Raw genomic sequence first — 19,547 nt, forward strand, 5'->3', positions numbered from 1 at the left:
CATTGGAGGACGGCGTCAATTTTAGCAGGATCCATTTTGAAGCCCTCGGGCGAGATCCGGTAACCCAAATAGTCAATGGAGGTCTGGTGGAAACAGCATTTGGAGAGTTTGGCAAAGAGAGAGTTGTTGAGCAAAGCGTTTCAATACTTCCCGAACCAATGCTTCATGCTCTTCTATGGTTTGTGAATAAATTAAAAGCGTCATCTAAGTATACCACAACTCCCTTGTACAATAAATCATGGAGAACTTCGTTGATGAGGGCCCATAAAAGCCCCGGGGGCCCTTAACCGAATGGCATTATTAAGTATTCAAACTGTCAAACTTTGTGTTAAAAGCGCAGATCAAGTGTTCATAGCCTTCAGCAATTCTGACCCTGTAGTAAGCTTCTCTCAAGTCTAATTTAGTAAAGATGCGCCCTTTGCCCAGTGCATCTAAAAGGTCCTTGATCAAAGGCAAAGGATATTTATTGGACAGGAGACTGCATTGAGACCTCGATAATCTGTGCAAAGCCGTAAAGACCCATCTTTCTTTTTTACAAACAAAACGGGAGCAGCATATGTGTGTTTGGTAGCCATACATATGAACCCGCTGGCGAGGTTCTTGTCCAAGAAGGCACGAAGTTCCTTCTCCTCATTAGGACTCATCGGTAGATTCTACCTTTGGGCAGTTCGCCCCTGGCTGTATAGCGATTTTGCAGTCAGTGTCTCTATGGGGTGGCAACTGATCGCATTCTTGCTCCTGAAAAACTCTGGTTAGATCTTGGTACGCCGGTGGGATGCCAATAGAATCGGGAGCAATCGTTGATGAAGCCAGGGAGGGGTGTGTGTCAGGAGAAGTTGAGTTTTTCCCCCAATTCATGTGTTCACCGCAGGGAGGGTCAGTGAATTCTAAGATCCGTTCTTTCCAAATGAACTTTGGTTCATGTAACAATAACCATGGCATGCCCAAAACTATGGAGTGTTTGGCCACTGGCGCCAAAATAAAACTAATTTTCTCCCAATGGTCGGTATAGCGGAGGAGAACGGTTGTGTTTTGAACTGGGCGGTCCTTCCGTTCCGAGAGGGCTGCCGTCCATTTGGGTGAATGGTGTGGGCTTAGCCGGGGGAATTTGGTCCGGACCGTGCTCCTGTGCCACCTGGGGGGGCGGTAAGCCATGAGAGCCGCCAGAATCAACTAGGGCCGAGGCTATAATGCGAGTATGTTTAGCGGGGTTGGCCCGACACGCTTGGCCAGTAATGGAAGCGCTGCCTTCACTCACCGCGTCAGGAGTCGGACCCATATCCATGGGGGCTGAAGAAAGGCAAACAGCTGCTTCCCCTCCTCTAGAGTGCGCCGATGACCGCCTTAGAAGAGCCCGTCGAGGCGGCCCCGACTTCGCGTGGTGGCTTGGCAGATGGGAGTGCTGGCGTGGCTGGAAGCGGTTGGTTTTGTTTCTTCGGACAGTTGGCGGCTAGATGACCTGGTCCTCCGCCAGTAAAGGCACAATCCCAGTCGGCGACGGCGCTCAGGAGGTGGTCTCGGTGGGGGCGGCTGGGCTTGCCTTGGTGGGCCGCAGTGGCAGGCTTGGCGTGGGCGGCCTCCGGCACGCAGCGTATTCAAAGCGAGAGGCGCCACCTGGGATCTAACTGGATCCAATCAGCAACAGTCACGAGGAACCGAATTAAAAACACCGTTTCACGCAGCTTGCCGTCAACAGCATCTGAGAAGTATTAAGCATTTCATGCGTTCAGGCCACTCAGGAGGGAGTCGAGCAGCCGCCGCGACTGAAAATTCACGGGCAAATTCTGCAAGCGGACGGTTGCCCTGCTGGATAGTTTTGATGGTGCGGATAGCCTCATTTTCGGCGCCCGGATCTTGGAAGCGCGCTCTTAAGGCCTGGAGGCATGCGGGCACCGTCGCGAGAGTCTTCATCTTGCAAAATCAAAAGGGTCACAAACCAGTCGGCTGCTGCCCCATCAGGACTGAGCCGATGTCCCGTATTTTTTCGGCTCAGACCGGTATAAATCATCATAGTCCTCCATGTGGGCATCGAGTTGCAAAATGAAGTAGGGAAGCTTAGGCGGTCCCATCAAAGCGGGCAGGTATCGGGGGCCTATAGTAACCCCTTTCCACGGCTCTTGGCGCCGGCAGGCGGCCGGTTACCGCAGGTTGAGCAGGTTAGGCGGGCAGCGGTTGCACAGGGGCCGGAATCGGGCGATATCAATACCGGTGCCGCTGGCGTTTGGGTGGCAGGACCCAGCCACGTTGCCCCTCTGGCGCCGGCAGTATCAGTAACAGCATAGACTCCAACTTGGGGCTTCCTGGTCTGCTGCCTCCTCAGTTCCCTCTCCAACGCGAGCCAGCTCTCTCTCCTTAGCGGGTCAATGCATCCTGAAGATGCGCATGCAGGGCTGCTTTCGTTCAATTTAGCCAGTTCGTCCCACGTTTAATAGCTGCAGTAAGCTCACTTTGCGTCGCGCCAAGGCCTGAACGCTTTAGCGTTGCCGCTGTAAATCCAGTCTGGAGTGTTCCAGGACCTTATCATGGACTGACAGGTTCTGCGCATATTAATGTCGTGGAAGCGCATCTTTGGCCGCGGTCCAACTTCGAGTTGGACTTCTTTCGCGTTGCTGTTCCCGGTCCCTCTGCAGGTTTTCGCTCTTGCTGCAACTGTGCCCGTTCCTCCTCCCATAGCTGGCGTTCACGGGTCCATGCTTCTTGGGCATCTCGCAGTCGGCCCACTTCCTCATCCCAGTTCTCTTTTGATGGGAGAGGAACAGATCCGGCTGGGAGTGCAGGCTTTCTTCGGACTCTTCGTCGTCTGGAAGCGAGACATCGGAGACACCGTAGCCACCGGTGGCTCCCTGGGGTGCAGCCGCTGACCGGGATCAGGGGGGGGTCGATCGGAAGGCGATACGGACACCCTCCCAATCCCGGGTTTAGTCCCAGTGTTCTTCGGACGGGCCCCAGTGCTGTGCCACGGTGGTTCTTTGGGAGCATCACCAAAATACGAGTCCAGGAATCGTTCAATGGACTCCTGGGTTGCCGCATGAAAGGTGGTCAGGCCCGTCTCCTCCATGACAGGTTGCATCTGAGGTTTGTAATCCATACGAAAGCGGGTAGAGATCCGATCCACAGGCTTCGATCCATGAACTGGCGCCCCAAACGACTCATGTAAGTCCCCATGGTCGTCGTCACGTCCCTCGTTCCAACGGAGTAAAGGAAGACTCGTGCTGATACGAGGACGGGAAAGAGTCACCAGCGAGGCCCGTTCTCCCGCCGGTTCCTCCAGATCCAGAAGGGAAAGGTCGGAGCCCTCTTTGGGGGCTACCGCACCTTCCGCAGTAATATTCAACCTCTCCATGCCGAGACACCAGAGGTCCACTGCACTAGGGATATAGATGAATTAAGGATTCCTGCCACAATGTAAGGAATTCCATAGAAGCAGAAATAAAAGGCTCTTTGGTGAAAAAAGACCGTTTATTCAGACATCTTAGAAAGCTCAAGTACACGCAGTGGCAGGAATGACACTTCCCGCCAGAAGCACAGGTTATAACTCTATTCATCCCATCCCCCTCCCTGCTTCCCATGGGAACGGAGACCTCATCTCCCGCGCAGAGATAAAGTCTCCGCCGATGAAGCTGGCCCATCGCCCGGGCTGTGGAATGTACTCAAGGTTAGGCGGCTGCCCTTACCATCAACACCATTGAAACCTTTACACCCAGAGTGGATCTGAGCCTTTCTGATAAAACAGTTTTGCAGGTCTAAACCCATCCACTGGCAGCTAGGGCATAGTTGTTTAGGTGAATAAGCAGGTTGAAGAGAAAACTGCAGTCACTGGTGACTCACTCCTCGGGGTTATCTGGCTGCCTGCTGTTACTTGAAAGACTTGTCCTGAAATTAAGGCAAATGGAAGGGGGATGGGAAGGAAGCCACCATGGCAACACAGGTTTATGAGCTCACCAATTAGCATTTCCTCCACCCAATTTGTGGCTTGCAAAATAACTTGTAACTTTCTAACCTTGTGTTATGGCAGAAGTGTTAGAACAACCTTCTTGTATCAGACCATGTGTCTCATTCAGTATTCTCCTTTTGAGACCAACTCTCCAAATGGACTGTGGAAGTTTAAAAAACCAGACTTGTAGGCTCTTACCATTTGCTTCACCCTAGCAGCTGGTAGTAGACGTAGACTGTAACTGAATAAGAGGAGGAAGAAGGATGATTCACCTTTCACACCCTGCTTTTCTGTACCTTAAAGAGTCTCAAAGCAGTTTACAATCACCTACCCTTCAGGAGCAGCACTGGCATAGTGGTTAAGAGCAGGTGTGCTCTAGACTTCCCTCTGTGATACACCTCTGAAGATGCCAGCCACAGATGCAGGTGAAACGTTAGGAACAAGATCCACCAGACCATGGCCACACAGCCCAGAAAACCCACCAGAACCAATAGCCTGTTTTTGGTCACAGAAACATCTGAGCAATTTACAAGAAAACATAATAATCTGAAATTGACAAAAGGAGCTTTGATTTATACCCTGAAAATCTTGCTGGTCTCTAAGGTGCTGCTGGACTCAAATCTAACTGTCTAACTAATAGAAAATTATCTCCAGGCAATCATTACAAATATTTTGCAGACCGTGTTCAGTTTCTAATGCAAAGTTTTAGCACAGGTTTTCAGATTCTCTGATGTGTGGAATTTTACATTTGCTAGTTTTGGTACCTGACATTTCAGCAGTTTTAATTCCAACTGCAGAATTTAAATTAAAAAATTATGTATGCACACAGGACAAGAAATCTGAAAAATCTGAAATTCTCCTTGGTTCAGGATATTTGTGTGTGGGAATCAAATTTTTAGGTTCAAGAGAGCTCATCTGGAATTCTGCTATCCTTCGCTAAAGAATGACAATCGTAAAACAAAAACCTAGCACAGAAAATGAGACCTTGCTGATCTGGTCTTGTGCCTTTAATGCTCGGCAGCTGTTTTCGGGAGTGGGGGCTGGTTTCTCAGGGGACCTACCAAGTCTGCATGTAAGACTGTTTTCTCACCGCGTTTTTATTGAGCCAGCTGACAAGAATACAAAGATCCCTGATTCTGCCCCCCAGAGGTGTTCTTTTAATGCATGCTGGCATCTTGCAAGGCTGACTCATGTGAGAATTTATGTTCATATATATGTGCAGATTCCAGAGGGGAGGAACTCTCTGGTGCAGCGCAAGCCAAACATAGGGAGTCTTGCGATTCCTAGACACAATTATTAGATTGTAATGTAAGCTTTTGTGAGCCAAAAGTTGCAGCTGATGAAGGGAACTCTAACCATGAAAACTTTTGCTACAGTGAATCTGCTAGTCTATGTATGAGCAACTTGAAATATTCTGTCCAGGCTGGCTGAAAATGAATTTCAGTTTACATGAGGAGGGGGGTTCTGTTTGGACTGGCCTGTGTGGGTCTGCATGCTAGATGACAGTCTTAGGGGAAAGCTTTTGATCTGGGTCTACCTGGGTAATGTTCCACTTCTAGTATGTACCAAAAGTGTGCATTTGGGGGGTGGGGTGGGGTGGGGGGTGGGAATAAAAATCAAAAGGTGCAAAATATAGAAAAAAGATTTTATTGTATACATACAAATACCTAAGCCTTTATTGGCATAACTGGCACTCAGTAGAACTGGCCCCTTGTGAGGCAGGTGGTGCTGAGAGAGTTCTGAGAGAACTGTGACTGGCCCAAGGTCATCCAGCAGGCTTCATGTGGAGGAGTGGGGAATCAAACCCAGTTCTCCAGATTAGTCTGCTACTCTAATCTGGTTCTACCTGGTCCTTTTTCGCTTGTGATGCTGGGGACTGATGTTGGAACATTCTGTGTGTGAGAAGATGTTCTTCTCACTGAAAGCATTTATCCAGCTTGTCTGTGTAACTGGCATTGTGTCTGAATGAAGCCCAGGTCCTGCTTCTCTGAAGGAATATAAGAGTTTCTGGCAAAACTGAGAGGTAATACGGGGGATGTTACAGTGACAATAGCAAAAATAGTAAATCCATTAAGAACACATGCGTTATTTTGATTATGATTAATGTCGTGTGTAATCTGCCTCTCCCAGACTCAGAGTGAATTACAAAACATGAAAAGCAATTCAGTTAGACCACAAAGACCTCCAATAAACACAAAAAAAATGAGTTAGAGCTAGGATTACTGAACTGGAAAACAATGCAAGTGAAAAACTGTCTAAGGCAACAAAATAAATTAAAAAGCTGTAGCGCTTACGTTCCATTCAGGACTGCCAACTGGCTGGCTTTCCACTGGCGTACGAGCCTCTCCCCTCCCCCCCCTTTCTGGTTAGGGTTTTTTTAGTGCAGGAAAATAGCAGACTAACTGGTTTTTTAAAAAAAATTGTTTCCTTATTTGTTGAATCATATTACCGTTCCTCATAATCAGGATGAATAACTTTGGGTGAGTTTGGAGAGTCCCCAAGTCCTTTCTAATCTCACCAGCTCATCCAAGTCTTTCAGTCAGGAGGAAAAACATCTGGGATGGGACTCAGGTAGGCCTTTCAAGCAATTCCACTTAGGCAGTGGTTCTCAACCTGTGGGTTGCAATCCCTTTGGGGGTCGAACGACCCTTTCACAGGGGTTGCCTAAGACCGTCGAAAAACGGTCTTTTTGTTTTTTATATATACCAATTTTATGGTTGGGGGTCACCACAACATGAGGAACTGTATTAAGGGTTATGGCATTAGGAAGGTTGAGAACCACTGCTCTTAGGCCTTTCCTGTTCTCCTCCCCCACCTCACTTTTGCTGTAAGTCCATGGTGGATCCTGCTCTTTGCCAGATACATGCCAGATGGCAACCTATGTAAGTTATGTTAGAGCCTTTTCCATGAAGGACATCTTGTGAGCTTGTAACGGGCACACATAAATCCTTTTAAAAATATTTTTTTCAAATTCCCTTTGTTGCTTGCACACTGAAGCGAGTCGGGGTGGGGGTGGGGGGAATACCAGCTGTTATCATGGATGTTAAAGCGGAGCCAGGGTTTAATTTCAGCTGACCTCTTTTTCAGAGGAGGCCCAAGACATTTAAATGCTTGCACTAGAAAAAAATAAATGGCAGCTTCCTTATGGAGGCAAAATGTTCCTGCCACAACTTGTCCTCTTGAGTAATAAGAAATTAACTTGCCTCCATCTCAGGTCACTGAGGCAAAGCCCCCAGGATAACTAGTAAGCACTGAGCCTTGGTTTTAAATGCTGTGCATTTTTAATTGGATTAATATTTGTTGCAACTCAGCCGCTGATAGGGTTGCCAGCTCCAGGTTGGGAAATTCCTGGAGATTTTGTGGGTGGAGCCTGAGGAGGGTGGGGCTTGGGAAGGGACTTCAGTGGGGTAGATTACCATAGAGTCCACCAATCAACATGGCCATTTTCTCCAGGAAAACTGACCTAGAATCAGTTGGAAAAGCAAGTGATCTCCATCCACCTCCTTGAAGTTGGCAACCCTAGTCACTAAACACATTTTTTGTGACAAATAGTATTGATAATGTATTGTTGAAGGTTTTCACAGCCGGAATCACTGGGGTCCTGTGTGGTTTCTGGGCTGTATGGCCATGTTCTGGCAGCATTCTCTCCTGATGTTTCACCTGCATCTGTGGCTGGCATCTTCAGAAGATCCTCTGAAGATGCCAACCACTGATGCAGGCGAAACGTCAGGAGGCAATGCTGCTAGAACACGCCCATACAGCCCAGAAACCACACAGGACCCTAGTATTGATAATGCTGCAAAGATTCCATACTACACATATTCCTTGACTTTTGCCCCTCTTGACCAAGGCCAAGAAGTAGGGCTTTCAGAAGTGAGGGTGCCTGTCCAGGTAGCTGGTGTGTGCTGACTGGACTGAGACAGGGGAAAGTGCTGGAAGAGTTTTAAGTCAGGCCCCTGTAAGAATATAATAGAGGGATCAAATGGGCTGCATTGCCATTTTGGGCTACTGACAGCTGAGAGCTGGAATGCCAAGGGCAGAGCAGATGGTGTTTGGCAGGCATTGACAGTAGTGTGGGTTGGGTGCACTCCTGTTTAAAAGTGAACATAAATCCATTCTCCTGCAATCCAGAATTTGATTTTGCAACCTAAATTTTTCTCTCTTTCTCACAATACTAGAACCAGGGGGCATTCATTGAAAATGCTGGGGGGAAGAATTAGGACTAATAAAAGGAAACACTTCTTCACGCAATGTGTGATTGGTGTTTGGAATATGCTGCCACCAGAGGTGGTGATGGCCACTAACCTGGATAGCTTTAAAAAGGGCTTGGACAGATTTATGGAGGAGAAGTTGTATGGCTACCAATCTTGATCCTCCTTGATCTCAGATTGCAAATGCCTTAGCAGACCAGGTGCTCAGGAGCAGCAGCAGCAGCAGCAGCAGGCCATTGCTTTCATATCCTGCACGTGAGCTCCCAAAGGCACCTGGTGGGCCACTGAAAGTAGCAGAGTGCTGGACTAGATGGACCCTGGTCTGATCCAGCCGGCTAGTTCTTATGTTCTTATGTTCTTAATCAGTTGTGCAAATTGAACAATTTTCAAGTTGTTCTTATTTTGCCTTATTTTTAGCTAGTTTTCATTGTTTTGGATTTTGCTAACCAAGTTACAGAGCTAACCTAGCACTGAGGTCCTACCTCCAACCACTAGAAATGTCATTCAGGCACCCCCTTGTTTTTTTCACTGGCCTTGCCCATCCATTGTTAAGCAACCATAGGGGCTGAGATCTTTTGTTTTGAAACTGAAACTTAAGTTCTCATAAAGCTGATTCTTGGAGCTTAGATACAAAAGCTGACCCATATTTTGCATCTTTTAACACATCCTATTACTACTTACTGTTCGCTATTGTTCGATTTATATTACTAGTTTGTTCCATATTTCTACAATCCAAATTCTACTGCATTGTCATGCTGGATGCGCATCCTATTTGACTGTATTGTCATACTCTGTGTAATCTGCTTTGAGTTCCAGTGGGAAAGGCGGACTATAAATAAATAAAGTTATAGAGGATAATACTAAAATCCAAACAATGTAGATTTGTACCCTATCCAAATAATGAACACTCCTACCCTATTATTGCCCAAGTTCTGACAAATGTTGCTGCATTGCTCCTTTCTTCGAATCATTGTGCTGGAAGGGGCCAAATAGAACCAGATCAAGTCAGTGCTTATAGTGCTGGAGTAGGATCTTGAAGAACCAGGTTCCAATCCCCACTCTGCCATGGAAGTTTGTTGGATACCTTGGATCAGTCTCTTTCGGCCTAATCAACTTCACATAATTGTTGTGAGGATAAAGTGGAGAACGGGAGAACAAAGTTATAAACCACTTTGGTCCCCATTGGGAAGGAAAGTGGGGTATAAATATAGGCAGTCTAGTCCAGTCTTGTGCTCAGTGTAGGAAATCCAAGCAGCAGCATTTCCGACCGATAGCTGTCTAGCCTCTGCTTGAAGGCCTCCAAAAGGAAAGGGACCTTACTAAGTCCTTACTAGGTAATTCCTTCTGTTGTCAAACTGTTCTCACCATTAGGAAGTTTCTTCTAATGCTTATAACCCTGAGAGCTAGAGGCCTAATATTTAATAAATATATGAGATGGTGAGGACCTAAAATGATGGGGGGCAGGGGTTTTGCTACTGTACTTTCTGTACTACTGTGGCTCTGATCTAATTCCCTTGTGAGCTACCATATTTCACTAAATAAGGTTCCTTCCCCTGAGCTGGATGGCCAAAGTAACTCTATCTCATGAGATCTTGTCTGCTAAGTTGGGTTAGCCCTGTTTAGTAAATGGACGGGAGACTGACAAGGAAGTCCAGGGTTGCTACATAGAGGCAGGCAATGCAAATCATATCTGAATGTCTCTTTCCTTGAAAACTGCTATGGGGTTGCCATAAGTTGGCTGTGACTTAACTGAACTTTCCATTACTACCTCCAAGGTTCTCCTTCCTGCTGCACAGAGGAAATTTCAGAATTGTCTTCTCTATTTCAGGCAAGATTTGTCCAGTCCAGTGACTGCTGAGGATGGCAGAAGAGGTCATCGTGCCCGTTTACTGTACTGGAGTCTCAGCACAGGTCCAGAAGCAGCGGGCAAAGGAACTGGGGTTGGGGAAACACGAGAATGCAGTGAAGTACCTCGGTCAGGACTTTGAGAGGATTCGGAACGAATGTTTGCAGAATGGAGCTCTTTTCCGGGATGACACTTTCCCTCCTACGGCTTCCTCCCTGGGTTTCAAAGAATTGGGACCAAATTCGTCTAAAACATATGGAGTCAAGTGGAAACGTCCTACGGTGAGGCATTAATATGAAGGCACTCTTTCCTATCTCACGATAGGGGGTTGTTCTCCAAATCTCAGCTGTCATTGGCTATACAGATGTCTGTCTTATTAGACAGTATCCTACCAGGTGCACACAGAAGCACACAGAGTTTCTTCTCCCTCCATTCTCCTACATTGCCGCAGTTCTTTCTGACCCCCTTCCCCAAGATAATTCTTGGAATTGGATGAGGAACATGCACAGGAACAGTTGTGAGGGTTGCTTGGCTGGAGTCAAGAGGGACAAGGAATTAAATTTCCTCCTCCCCATCGGATAAACTGCATGTATAGAAGAGGAATAAGATGTTTCCATCCCTAGTTTTTCTTCAGTCTGTCCCCTTACGCATCCACGTAGCTGTTCTCCCACTTAGGTCCTGCAACTCTGGGACTGATCTTTCTGGGGGTCAAAAGGAGCTGCAGCAATGCAGAGAACTGTAAAGAAGTTATATTTTTCACACATGGTAGGCCACTGTTTTACAAATCCACTAGCCAGGGGCGTATGCTGCTGGTGCACTGGAGAGCAGCTTGCCTAGTAACATATATCCATTGCTTATTTGAAGTTCAGTTTGGAGAAGGAACAAAAGAAATCTGAGCAGCAGGGGAGCCTCCTGCTCTTTCTTGTCTGGATGCAAATGAGAGATGATGCCAAATCTCTGGCATATGATTGGTGGTGTTAGAGGAGAATGGGGGATGACTGATGGCAACCACAAATAATGGTTGCCTAGTAAACCAAGGAAGCTCCTTTTGGGTCCCTGATGTTGGCTGAGATCAAAGAGATTTTGTTTTGTTCATCCCCGTGCTCACTTATTCTTAGAAACTGCACAAAGCATGTTTGCAAACTTGGACAGTGACGGGGAACTTCCTCCCCATGTGACCTGTCCCATAAGATTTTCTAGTACAATTTTTCCTTACATCCCTATCCCACAAAGTGTGCTTTGGACTCACAAAAGCTCATATTGAAATAAATGTGGTTAGTCATCTTCATGTCACTGGGTTTTTGTTTTATTTCGTTACGACTAACACATTTAGCCCCTTTAGAGTTGTTCTACTGCTGCCTTGTTAGGGGAGAAGGCATCAAGACCTCATGATAGAGCGGGTGCTTTGGTTGCAGAAGGTCCCAGTCAAGGAATCAAATAGCTGGTTCTGGGAAAAGACCTTTCTCTGCTTGATACCATGGAGGGCTATTGCCAGTCAGAGTAGACTTATTAAGTTAGATGGACTCGTGGCCTGCCTCTGTATAAGGTAGTTTTGTGTATTCATGTGATGGTAATAACCATCGCTTGTGATTTGACTCCAGTATTAAATATCTAGAGGTATACACCCCTGAACACAGATTATTTCTAACCTATCCTGGTGCTTAAGCATTGATAGCCCAATCAATTATTTATCTAGTGCAGGGATCTGCAACCTGTGGCTCTCCAGATGTTCATGAACTACAATTCCCATCAATTTCCAATTGTAGTCCATGAACATCTGGAGAGCCACAGGTTGCAGACCCCTGATCTAGTGTATTTAAAAAATTATAGACCCATCTTTCTCCTGAATATCTTAGGGGCCAAGGCAGGTCTATCTGTCATATTTTGTTGTAAAGCCTCTTGTGCCAGCGTGCACTTCCAACAGCCACTGGCGTGATTTCTGCAAGTGAATGGAGTATTGCATGTAGTTCCTTTGTGGCTTGCTGGCAGTCTAAATAGAGCAATCCCAAATGTCAGGTATTATAATTAGCTAAGATGCAGTTTTAGCTGGCTAGAAGCCTATGCTTGAAAAAGTCGTATTTATACACCACCTTGCACATTTTTATCTATTAGTTCCAGAAAGGCACAATTTCCTCTTAACCAGACAGTGGTAGAACAAAGCAGAGATATACTTCTTTTTCCAGGCTAGGACAAGGTTGCTAGCAACATGGAGGAAAACCTTTTGTTCCTTTGATAAAGGCTTAATGGGATGTTGCTTACCAAGTGATGTCAGTCATAGAGGGGGCCCTGGCTCAGTGGCAGAGCATTGGCGTTCTCAGATTCTGTCCTCAGCATCTCCAGTTTAAAGGATGAGGTAGTAGGTGGTGTGAAAGACCTTTGCCGGATGCCCTGGAGAACCGCTGCCAGTCTGAGTAGACAATACTGACCTTGATGGACCGATGGTGTGATTCAGTATAAGGCATCCTCATATGCTCATGTTTACCTCTGTGCCAAGAAAAGCTTCAGCTATCCATTTCTTCTATTAAAGCAACAGGACATTTTTTCTAGGCTATTGAGAACCCTGTGCTAAGAGTAGTAAAGCTGCAAATATCTAAATCGATCAATCAAACAAGGTGCCTTCTCTACTCTTCTTACACCACCAAGAAAGTATGAAATTGAGAAGAGTATCTTCTAATTCAGCCTGGGTTTTTCTCTGGACTGTTGCCCATATTAAATCTCACCATTGGATTCTGTTTAATCAGTGATTCTCAACCTTCCTAATGCCGTGACCCTTTAATACAGTTCCTCATGTTGTGGTGACCCCCAACTCTAACATTTATCCATTTTACAGATGGAGAACACTGATGCAGAGAGTCTTAGGCGACCCCTGTAAAAGGGTCATTGACTCCCAAAGGGGGCGCGACCCACAGGTTGAGAACCACTGTGTTTAATCCACCTGTAAAATGGGAACAGTAGGGTCCTATGGAGGCTGTATAGAAGGCAGGATATTTCCTAAATAAATTTCTTAAATAAAATAAAGTTTTTCCTTTTAAAACAAAGTGCTGCATTTTGCTAACCTTTCTGACTCTACAGACCCCTGAAAATATGTTGGCAACAGCTGCAGGGGCTGAATCAGGTGGCTTGATACCAGAGTAAATTGACCAGAATGCAAGAAATCACACAAAGACGTATTAATTTATACATCATCACTCTTCCATTTTCTTTTTATCATTGAGTTCACTTAGAGATCTGACTCACAGGCAAAGAAGGGAATGATTTGTAAAAGGACTCTGCATGTTGAAACACAGCATGAATGATGAACTGGCTATTGAAGACTTGCTAGGGTTTAATACCAACAACACTAACAAATCCCCATCTGATGTGTATTTCAGGAAATGTGCCGCAACCCACTCTTCATTGTGGATGGCGCCACCCGTACAGATGTCTGTCAGGGAGCTCTGGGTAAGGATGTTTAAAAAGGCGGGGGGCCCTCTGGAAATTCTGTTTCCTTCTTGAAGGGGTGGGAAATGTTGCAGACTTGGTCCCCCCCTCCTCATTCTTTCCATGGTCCCATTGTCTGCCTTCTTTCCTTGCTTCCTATATGGTGAAAGGGAAGGTCTTCCTGGTACAGTACTCAGAGTGTACAATGTTTATTATAAAAATTATTCACAAGCTAGATCTCTGGAAGATTTGTGGGTAAAACACATCCTCCAGAGTCCCTTCAGCTACCCATACCTTTCACCCTGGTGAGACTCCAATGGCACTTTGTGAGATCTAGAGCAGGGGTGTCAAACATGTGGCCCAGGGGCTTATCAGGTCTGCAAACCAGATGACGCAACCTCCTCCTTGCTTCCAATCTAACCTGGTGAGCCCACTGCAGGCTAGCCAGTCTAGGAACCCGTCCCACCCCACTCCCAATCCGGCTTGGTGAGCCTGCTACAGGCTCATCTGCTGAGGCAGCCTCACATACACACGCTCTGATTTGGACTGGTGAGCCTGCTGCGAGGTCACCAGCTGGGGCAACTCCCCCCCACCCCGGTGCTGATCACCTCCCCGCAGTGCCATTTTGGGCTGGTGAGCCACCCTGCCTCTAATGCATGCTCACCAGCTGAGGCAGGCACCCTGATCTCTGTAGTTTGGAGATGAACTGTATTTCCAGGGGAATGTCAGCATGGTGTAGTGGTTAAGAGCAGGTGGATTCTAATCTGGAGAACCGGGTTTGATTCCCCACTCTTCTACCTGAGTGGTAGAGGCTTATCTGGTGAGTTATGGGCTGACGGTGATGGGCTGCTTGTATATTGATGCAGGCAAGGAGAAAACAAGACAGGCTTCATTGCACAAGGTTTTATTCTTCTGTACTTCTTACAGTCCCTGATCTATTTTTCTCTTCCATCTTGCTTTTGTATCCATTTATCTTTCAATATAGAGGAGCCTAGTCTACCCAGCTGTAGACTCTAATGGGACAAATTTAGAACTCTAGTAGTTAAATAAACTACAGCTATCTAAACACAACAGCTGTCCTTGGATCAGCTAAGGCTTATATAACTGTCGCTACCTCTCTGCTAGTTTCTTCTGCTATTTGCAGGCCCATGTGATTCAGCAGAGAAATGTCCTGCATTTGCCAGCCCTTGGGATACAATGTGAAAATGTATTGCATTTGCTTGCAAATCAAGAAATTCTTCATTAAAAATTCAAGTGTCTTTAATGCAAAGGGGAAGTTTCCCACTTGGGAGTCAACATGGCATGGAAGGACGGTATTTTATATCTCTCCCCTCCACCTCCCCCAAGTTTTTGCAGCATCCCTGGAAAATGCAATGAGAAATTGATGGGAGTTGATGCTTAACACATCCTTCCTCTCAGAATTCTTCAGTGAGTCCCAGGAATATTGGGGAAGGGGGGGGGGTTGAGGAGGGAGTATCCCATTGTGAGCTGGTGTTCTGATTTTCCCATCCTGCCCCATACTCCTTATCATGGCCCAGCAGGACATGGCAAGGAGCTTGGGAGGTTTCAGCTGTGTATGTCGAGAAGGGTGAAGAATGTCCAGCCATGGATCACGTATTGTATACCCCAGCTCTAAGAAGATATCAGGCAATACCCAAAGTGTGTGGTGTGTACTCTGCAGAAGAAGAGAATGCATTTTACATTTGGGGAGGAAGAGAGAAGCGTGCAATCAGAGACCAAACACACCCTAAGAAACATGAGCCATTACCTCATCAGAAAGAAGCAAAGTCCAAATAAGGTTGAACACCTTAAGTTTGATTTTTCCTGCAAGTATTTTTTGTAGAAGCAAGCTTGATCTTTTGGTGGCTCCAATTCTGTGGTGTCTGTGAAGACTCAAAGCTCCCATTGTACCTGGGGGAGGGACTTACATACTGCCATTGCTGTCTATGTGGCCATAGATCATGCAGCCCTTTTGCTAAAGAAAACTCCCAGAAGCCTGCATGAGATGAAACTCTGCATGAACCTCTCATCTCCCTTCTGATTAGAGACCTTCATGAACCTCTCATCCTGAGAACCCTTTTGGTCAGAAATGCAGGGTAATAATAAGTAACTGTCATCAAATCACAACTGATTCAGGGTGACTCCTCATGGGGTTTTCAAAGAAGGACATGAACAGAAGAGCAGAGGTGATGTGCCGTTGCTTTCCTCTGCACCGCAACTAGGTCTTCCATCCAGGTAGCAATGATGGCTAACCCTGCTTAGGTTCTGTATTCTGACAAAATCAGGCTAGTCTGGGCAATTCAGGCAGCTAAATGCAAAATACTAATATTTACATAAATAAAGAAGTAAACAGTGCCATCCTTACAAAGTCTGCTGAAGTTAATGGGCTTAAAAGGGTGTAACTCAGCACTTCAAAATGTTCTCAGCCTTTCCTAGCAATCTGTGATCTGTCGATTATGCACACATGGGTGTTTTTTAGATACCATGTCATAACTATTTTGGGTTATAATGAAGTTTTATTTGACAAGATCTGTTTTCCAAACATCTACATAGGCATTTCCTTAGCCCCAAATGGACCCCCCCCCCAAAAAAAGTATCTATATAAAAAAGAGCCTAGGGCAAGCACAGAAAACCACTCACCTCCCACCTGCAGCAAAACAAACAGCCTTGGCTCCAAATTGTCGTCTCTGCAGTACATAAGAACATAAGAACAAGCCAGCTGGATCAGACCAGAGTCCATCTAGTCCAGCTCCCTGCTACTCACAGTGGCCCACCAGGTGCCTTTGGGAGCTCACATGCAGGATGTGAAAGCAATGGCCTTCTGCGGCTGTTGCTCCCGATCACCTGGTCTGTTAAGGCATTTGCAGTCTCAGATCAAAGAGGATCAAGATTGGTAGCCATAAATCGACTTCTCCACCATCCACCACCTCTCCAAACTGACAGCTTTTTTCCATTGGGAAGTGTTACCACCACCCTTTAAAAACATTTTTTTGCACAGTGGTTAAAAAAAAGTCAGTCGAAGTCTGATCTGCCAGGGGGAGGATTGACGCTTGCAAAAATATTTACTAAAAGTATTTACTATTTACTAACACCAACAGCAGTTATGCAGACAGGGGGAAAGTAACCTTTCAGCAGAGACATGGGGGAGAGTCATCCCCCTTCAATCATAAATTCTGGGATTCTTTCAAAACATTTATCCAGCTTTTTGAAAGAGCCCAGGACCATCCAAAACTGCTTTTTTTTCCAGTTGGAAAATGAAGATAGACTCTTGAACAGACATCAGCAAAATAACACTATTGTAATGTGTGTTTTTTTAATTAATCCAGGAATGTGGAATGTATCATCAACAGGCAATTGGGAGGATGGGAGGGAAGAATTGAGTGTGGATACAAGAGATGTGGAGATGGGGTCTTGTTGAATAATGGCAAGCGTTTGTAGAAAGAGGGATGGAGTGTCAGTGTGACTGTTGCGGTGATGCTCCGAAATGGGCAGAACAAAGTATCCTTAGATTAAGGCGCTCCGCACTAAAAATCAAGCAAGCATATCCAGAAATAGTGGGGAATTCCTCTAATTTCCCCAAACTTGCTGCAAAAACAGCCAGAATGTGTCTAGATACCTGAATGACATGAAGGGCTGAACTTGCAGAAAATACCGTGTGTGGAAACAGTCTGAAATGGAAATATATATCTCTTGCTAGAGAAGTATAAAATAATTGCATTGGATAGAATGCGGGGCGCAAACTTTATTTTTATAAAAACAGCCTTTCTGTAATAGTGTTCATTTTCCTTGAAAATGTTTTCTCTTGCATCTCCAACCAGGTGACTGTTGGCTCCTGGCTGCTATCGCCTCGCTCACACTGAACGATTCTCTACTCCATCGCGTGGTCCCCCATGGACAGAGCTTCCAAAATGGGTATGCTGGCCTTTTCCACTTCCAGGTAAGCCTGTATGTTGTTTTTTCCTCATAAAATGTGTTTTCTTGAGTAGAGTCTGGAGTGCCATGCATAAACCAGCGCTGAAATTCTCTATGTGTTCAGAAGTTTTAATGATGGTGGTCAGTATCTTGAAAAGAGTGTTAAGCATTTTGTAGGAGTCTCTTACTCCCTAGTCCCCTGGAACAATCCCTGTTTTGTGATGTTTGCCCATGATAGATCTTTGTTATTTTTGTTTTTGGGGAAGATTTTTTTGAAGATGCCTTTGAAAACAGCTATCAATTTCTAGAGGTTGTTTTTCAAGCTTTAGCTGAATGTTCTCCCTTTGCCAAGTTAGACATAGTTGGTTGTGGCCAAAACAACTAGGAGTCTGGTGGTGCCTTAAAAACTAGTAAATGCACTGTGACAGATGTTTCACTCCATCAGGTGCAATCCAAATATTTAGCCTGCTGTTAGCTGAAAAGGTTCACATTTTGCCTGTTTATAGACTGCATTCAGACATCACCCCAAATCAACATTGGGCCTTATTATTAATGAATGCAGCTTCTTGCTAGGTTTGTATTCATCTCACTCTCCTCTTGAGCAGAATGTGATGAAGGAATCTTGGCTTCAAACTGGTTCTGATTACCTTCAGCAAACACATGAAGGTACCTTGATTAACCAGAGTCAACCCAGCCCCAAAGGGATTCTAAACCTGGATTTCACTGTGGTTTAGAAACATGAGTTTTGTGGCATGGAAACCTTGTGGCAAGGTGTGGGTGGAGAACAGAAGAAGTGAGTGGTTCACACAATCCCGATAACCATCCAGGTTCATGCACGTTGAGGCTTAGGTCTGCTTGATGACATCTAAATGCTGCCCCATTGTAGGGAAGTCTTTGTCCCCCCCCCCCCTTTAGGACAGCAGCAACTGAAATATCAAAACTGTCTTTGCAGGCTATGTTATTTCACAGTTTATTAATGGTGCCTGCAGCCTGTGAGGAATATCCATTACATTTTATTAATGGTGCCTGTAACCTATGGGAATATCTATTACATTTTGTTAATTTTGTGTGTGCGTGCATATGCATGCTCTGGCAACAATCCTTGTTATGAGTAAACAGAAGACAGAAACTGTAGTAGAGAGTCTTGAACACTCAAAATGAATGAGCTCTGAAACCTGGAAGGAAACAATTACACATTGCAGGACTAAGTGTGTCCCTTGATCAGGAAGGGCTGTCTCCTGGAAGAGGGCAAAAATGTACCCTTTACACTAGTTATAGCAAGGTAGATTTCAGTTGAACAGTCCTGGAAACCTCCCACTGGTAAGAGCAGTTTGTCAAAGGAACCAGTTATCTGCTTCAAGCAGAAGCCAAAAAGCCATTGATTGGGGATGTTCTGGCTTTGAACTTCCTGCACTGAACTTGAGGTTGAACTAGATAGCATGTAAGGCTCCATCTGACTCTGAGGCCCTTTCCACACAGTGGAAAGGGCGCTGCTCCACCGGCAGAAAATATGCCGGTGGAGGGGAGGGGGCTGTTCGCATGGGAGCATGCGAGCGTGCGAGCGTCCCCCCCCCCCACTCACCTCGTCCTCCAGCGCCGGTCTGGAGGGCTGCAGGGACCCGCCCATGCTGCCCTTCGACCTCCAGGGGTTGGAGGGCAGCGTGGGCAGGTATCAGCAGCCCTCCAGACCTACGCTGGAGGACAAGGGAAAGCGGGGGGGGGGGGGATGGGAAAGCGGCGCCTTCGGTGCGGTGCAGTTTGCACCGCGCCGATGGGAAGGCGCCACTTTCCAAAAACCTCCCTTGGGAAGGGAGGTGGAAAGTGGAGCCTTCACGCCGCTCGGGGCCGCACAGGACGCTGCCTGTGCGACCCTGTGCAACGCTGCCTGTGCCTGTGCCGCGCTGCCTGTGCGAACGGCTGCCCAGGGACCGGTGTTTTTCCGTCCCTTGGCCGCTGTTTTTGGCCCTGTGCGGAAAGGGCCTGAGGTTCAGTGACTGGAAAGGGCCGTTGCCCTCCCTCTTTAATCCTCACCCTGTTTCTTTTTCTTCCATATTTTACTACTTGCTTGTTTATTTAAAGTGTTTGTATCCTGCCATTTCCTTGGATGACCTGGCTAGTCCATGGTAGTCTGATCTTGGAAGCTAAGTAGAGTTGGCCCTGGTTAGTACTTGGATGGGAGACCACCAAGGAAGGTCAGGGTTGGTATGCAGCGGCAGGCAATGAC

General features: G+C 46.3%; 1 protein-coding gene across 1 annotated transcript in view; it reads left to right on the plus strand.

Moving 5' to 3' along the window:
* CAPN1 (calpain 1) overlaps positions 1 to 19,547 on the plus strand; it is a 57,810-nt gene that overhangs the window by 10,854 nt on the left and 27,409 nt on the right. Inside the window, exons 2-4 of the mRNA XM_048515297.1 lie at positions 9,974 to 10,272; positions 13,363 to 13,432; positions 17,230 to 17,348. Of these exons, the coding sequence (XP_048371254.1) occupies positions 10,006 to 10,272; positions 13,363 to 13,432; positions 17,230 to 17,348 (456 nt within the window). The 5' untranslated portion in view covers positions 9,974 to 10,005. The remainder of the gene's footprint in view (positions 1 to 9,973; positions 10,273 to 13,362; positions 13,433 to 17,229; positions 17,349 to 19,547) is intronic.

The sequence above is a fragment of the Sphaerodactylus townsendi genome, linkage group LG01 (genome assembly GCF_021028975.2).
Source record: "Sphaerodactylus townsendi isolate TG3544 linkage group LG01, MPM_Stown_v2.3, whole genome shotgun sequence".
Lineage (NCBI taxonomy): Eukaryota > Metazoa > Chordata > Lepidosauria > Squamata > Sphaerodactylidae > Sphaerodactylus > Sphaerodactylus townsendi.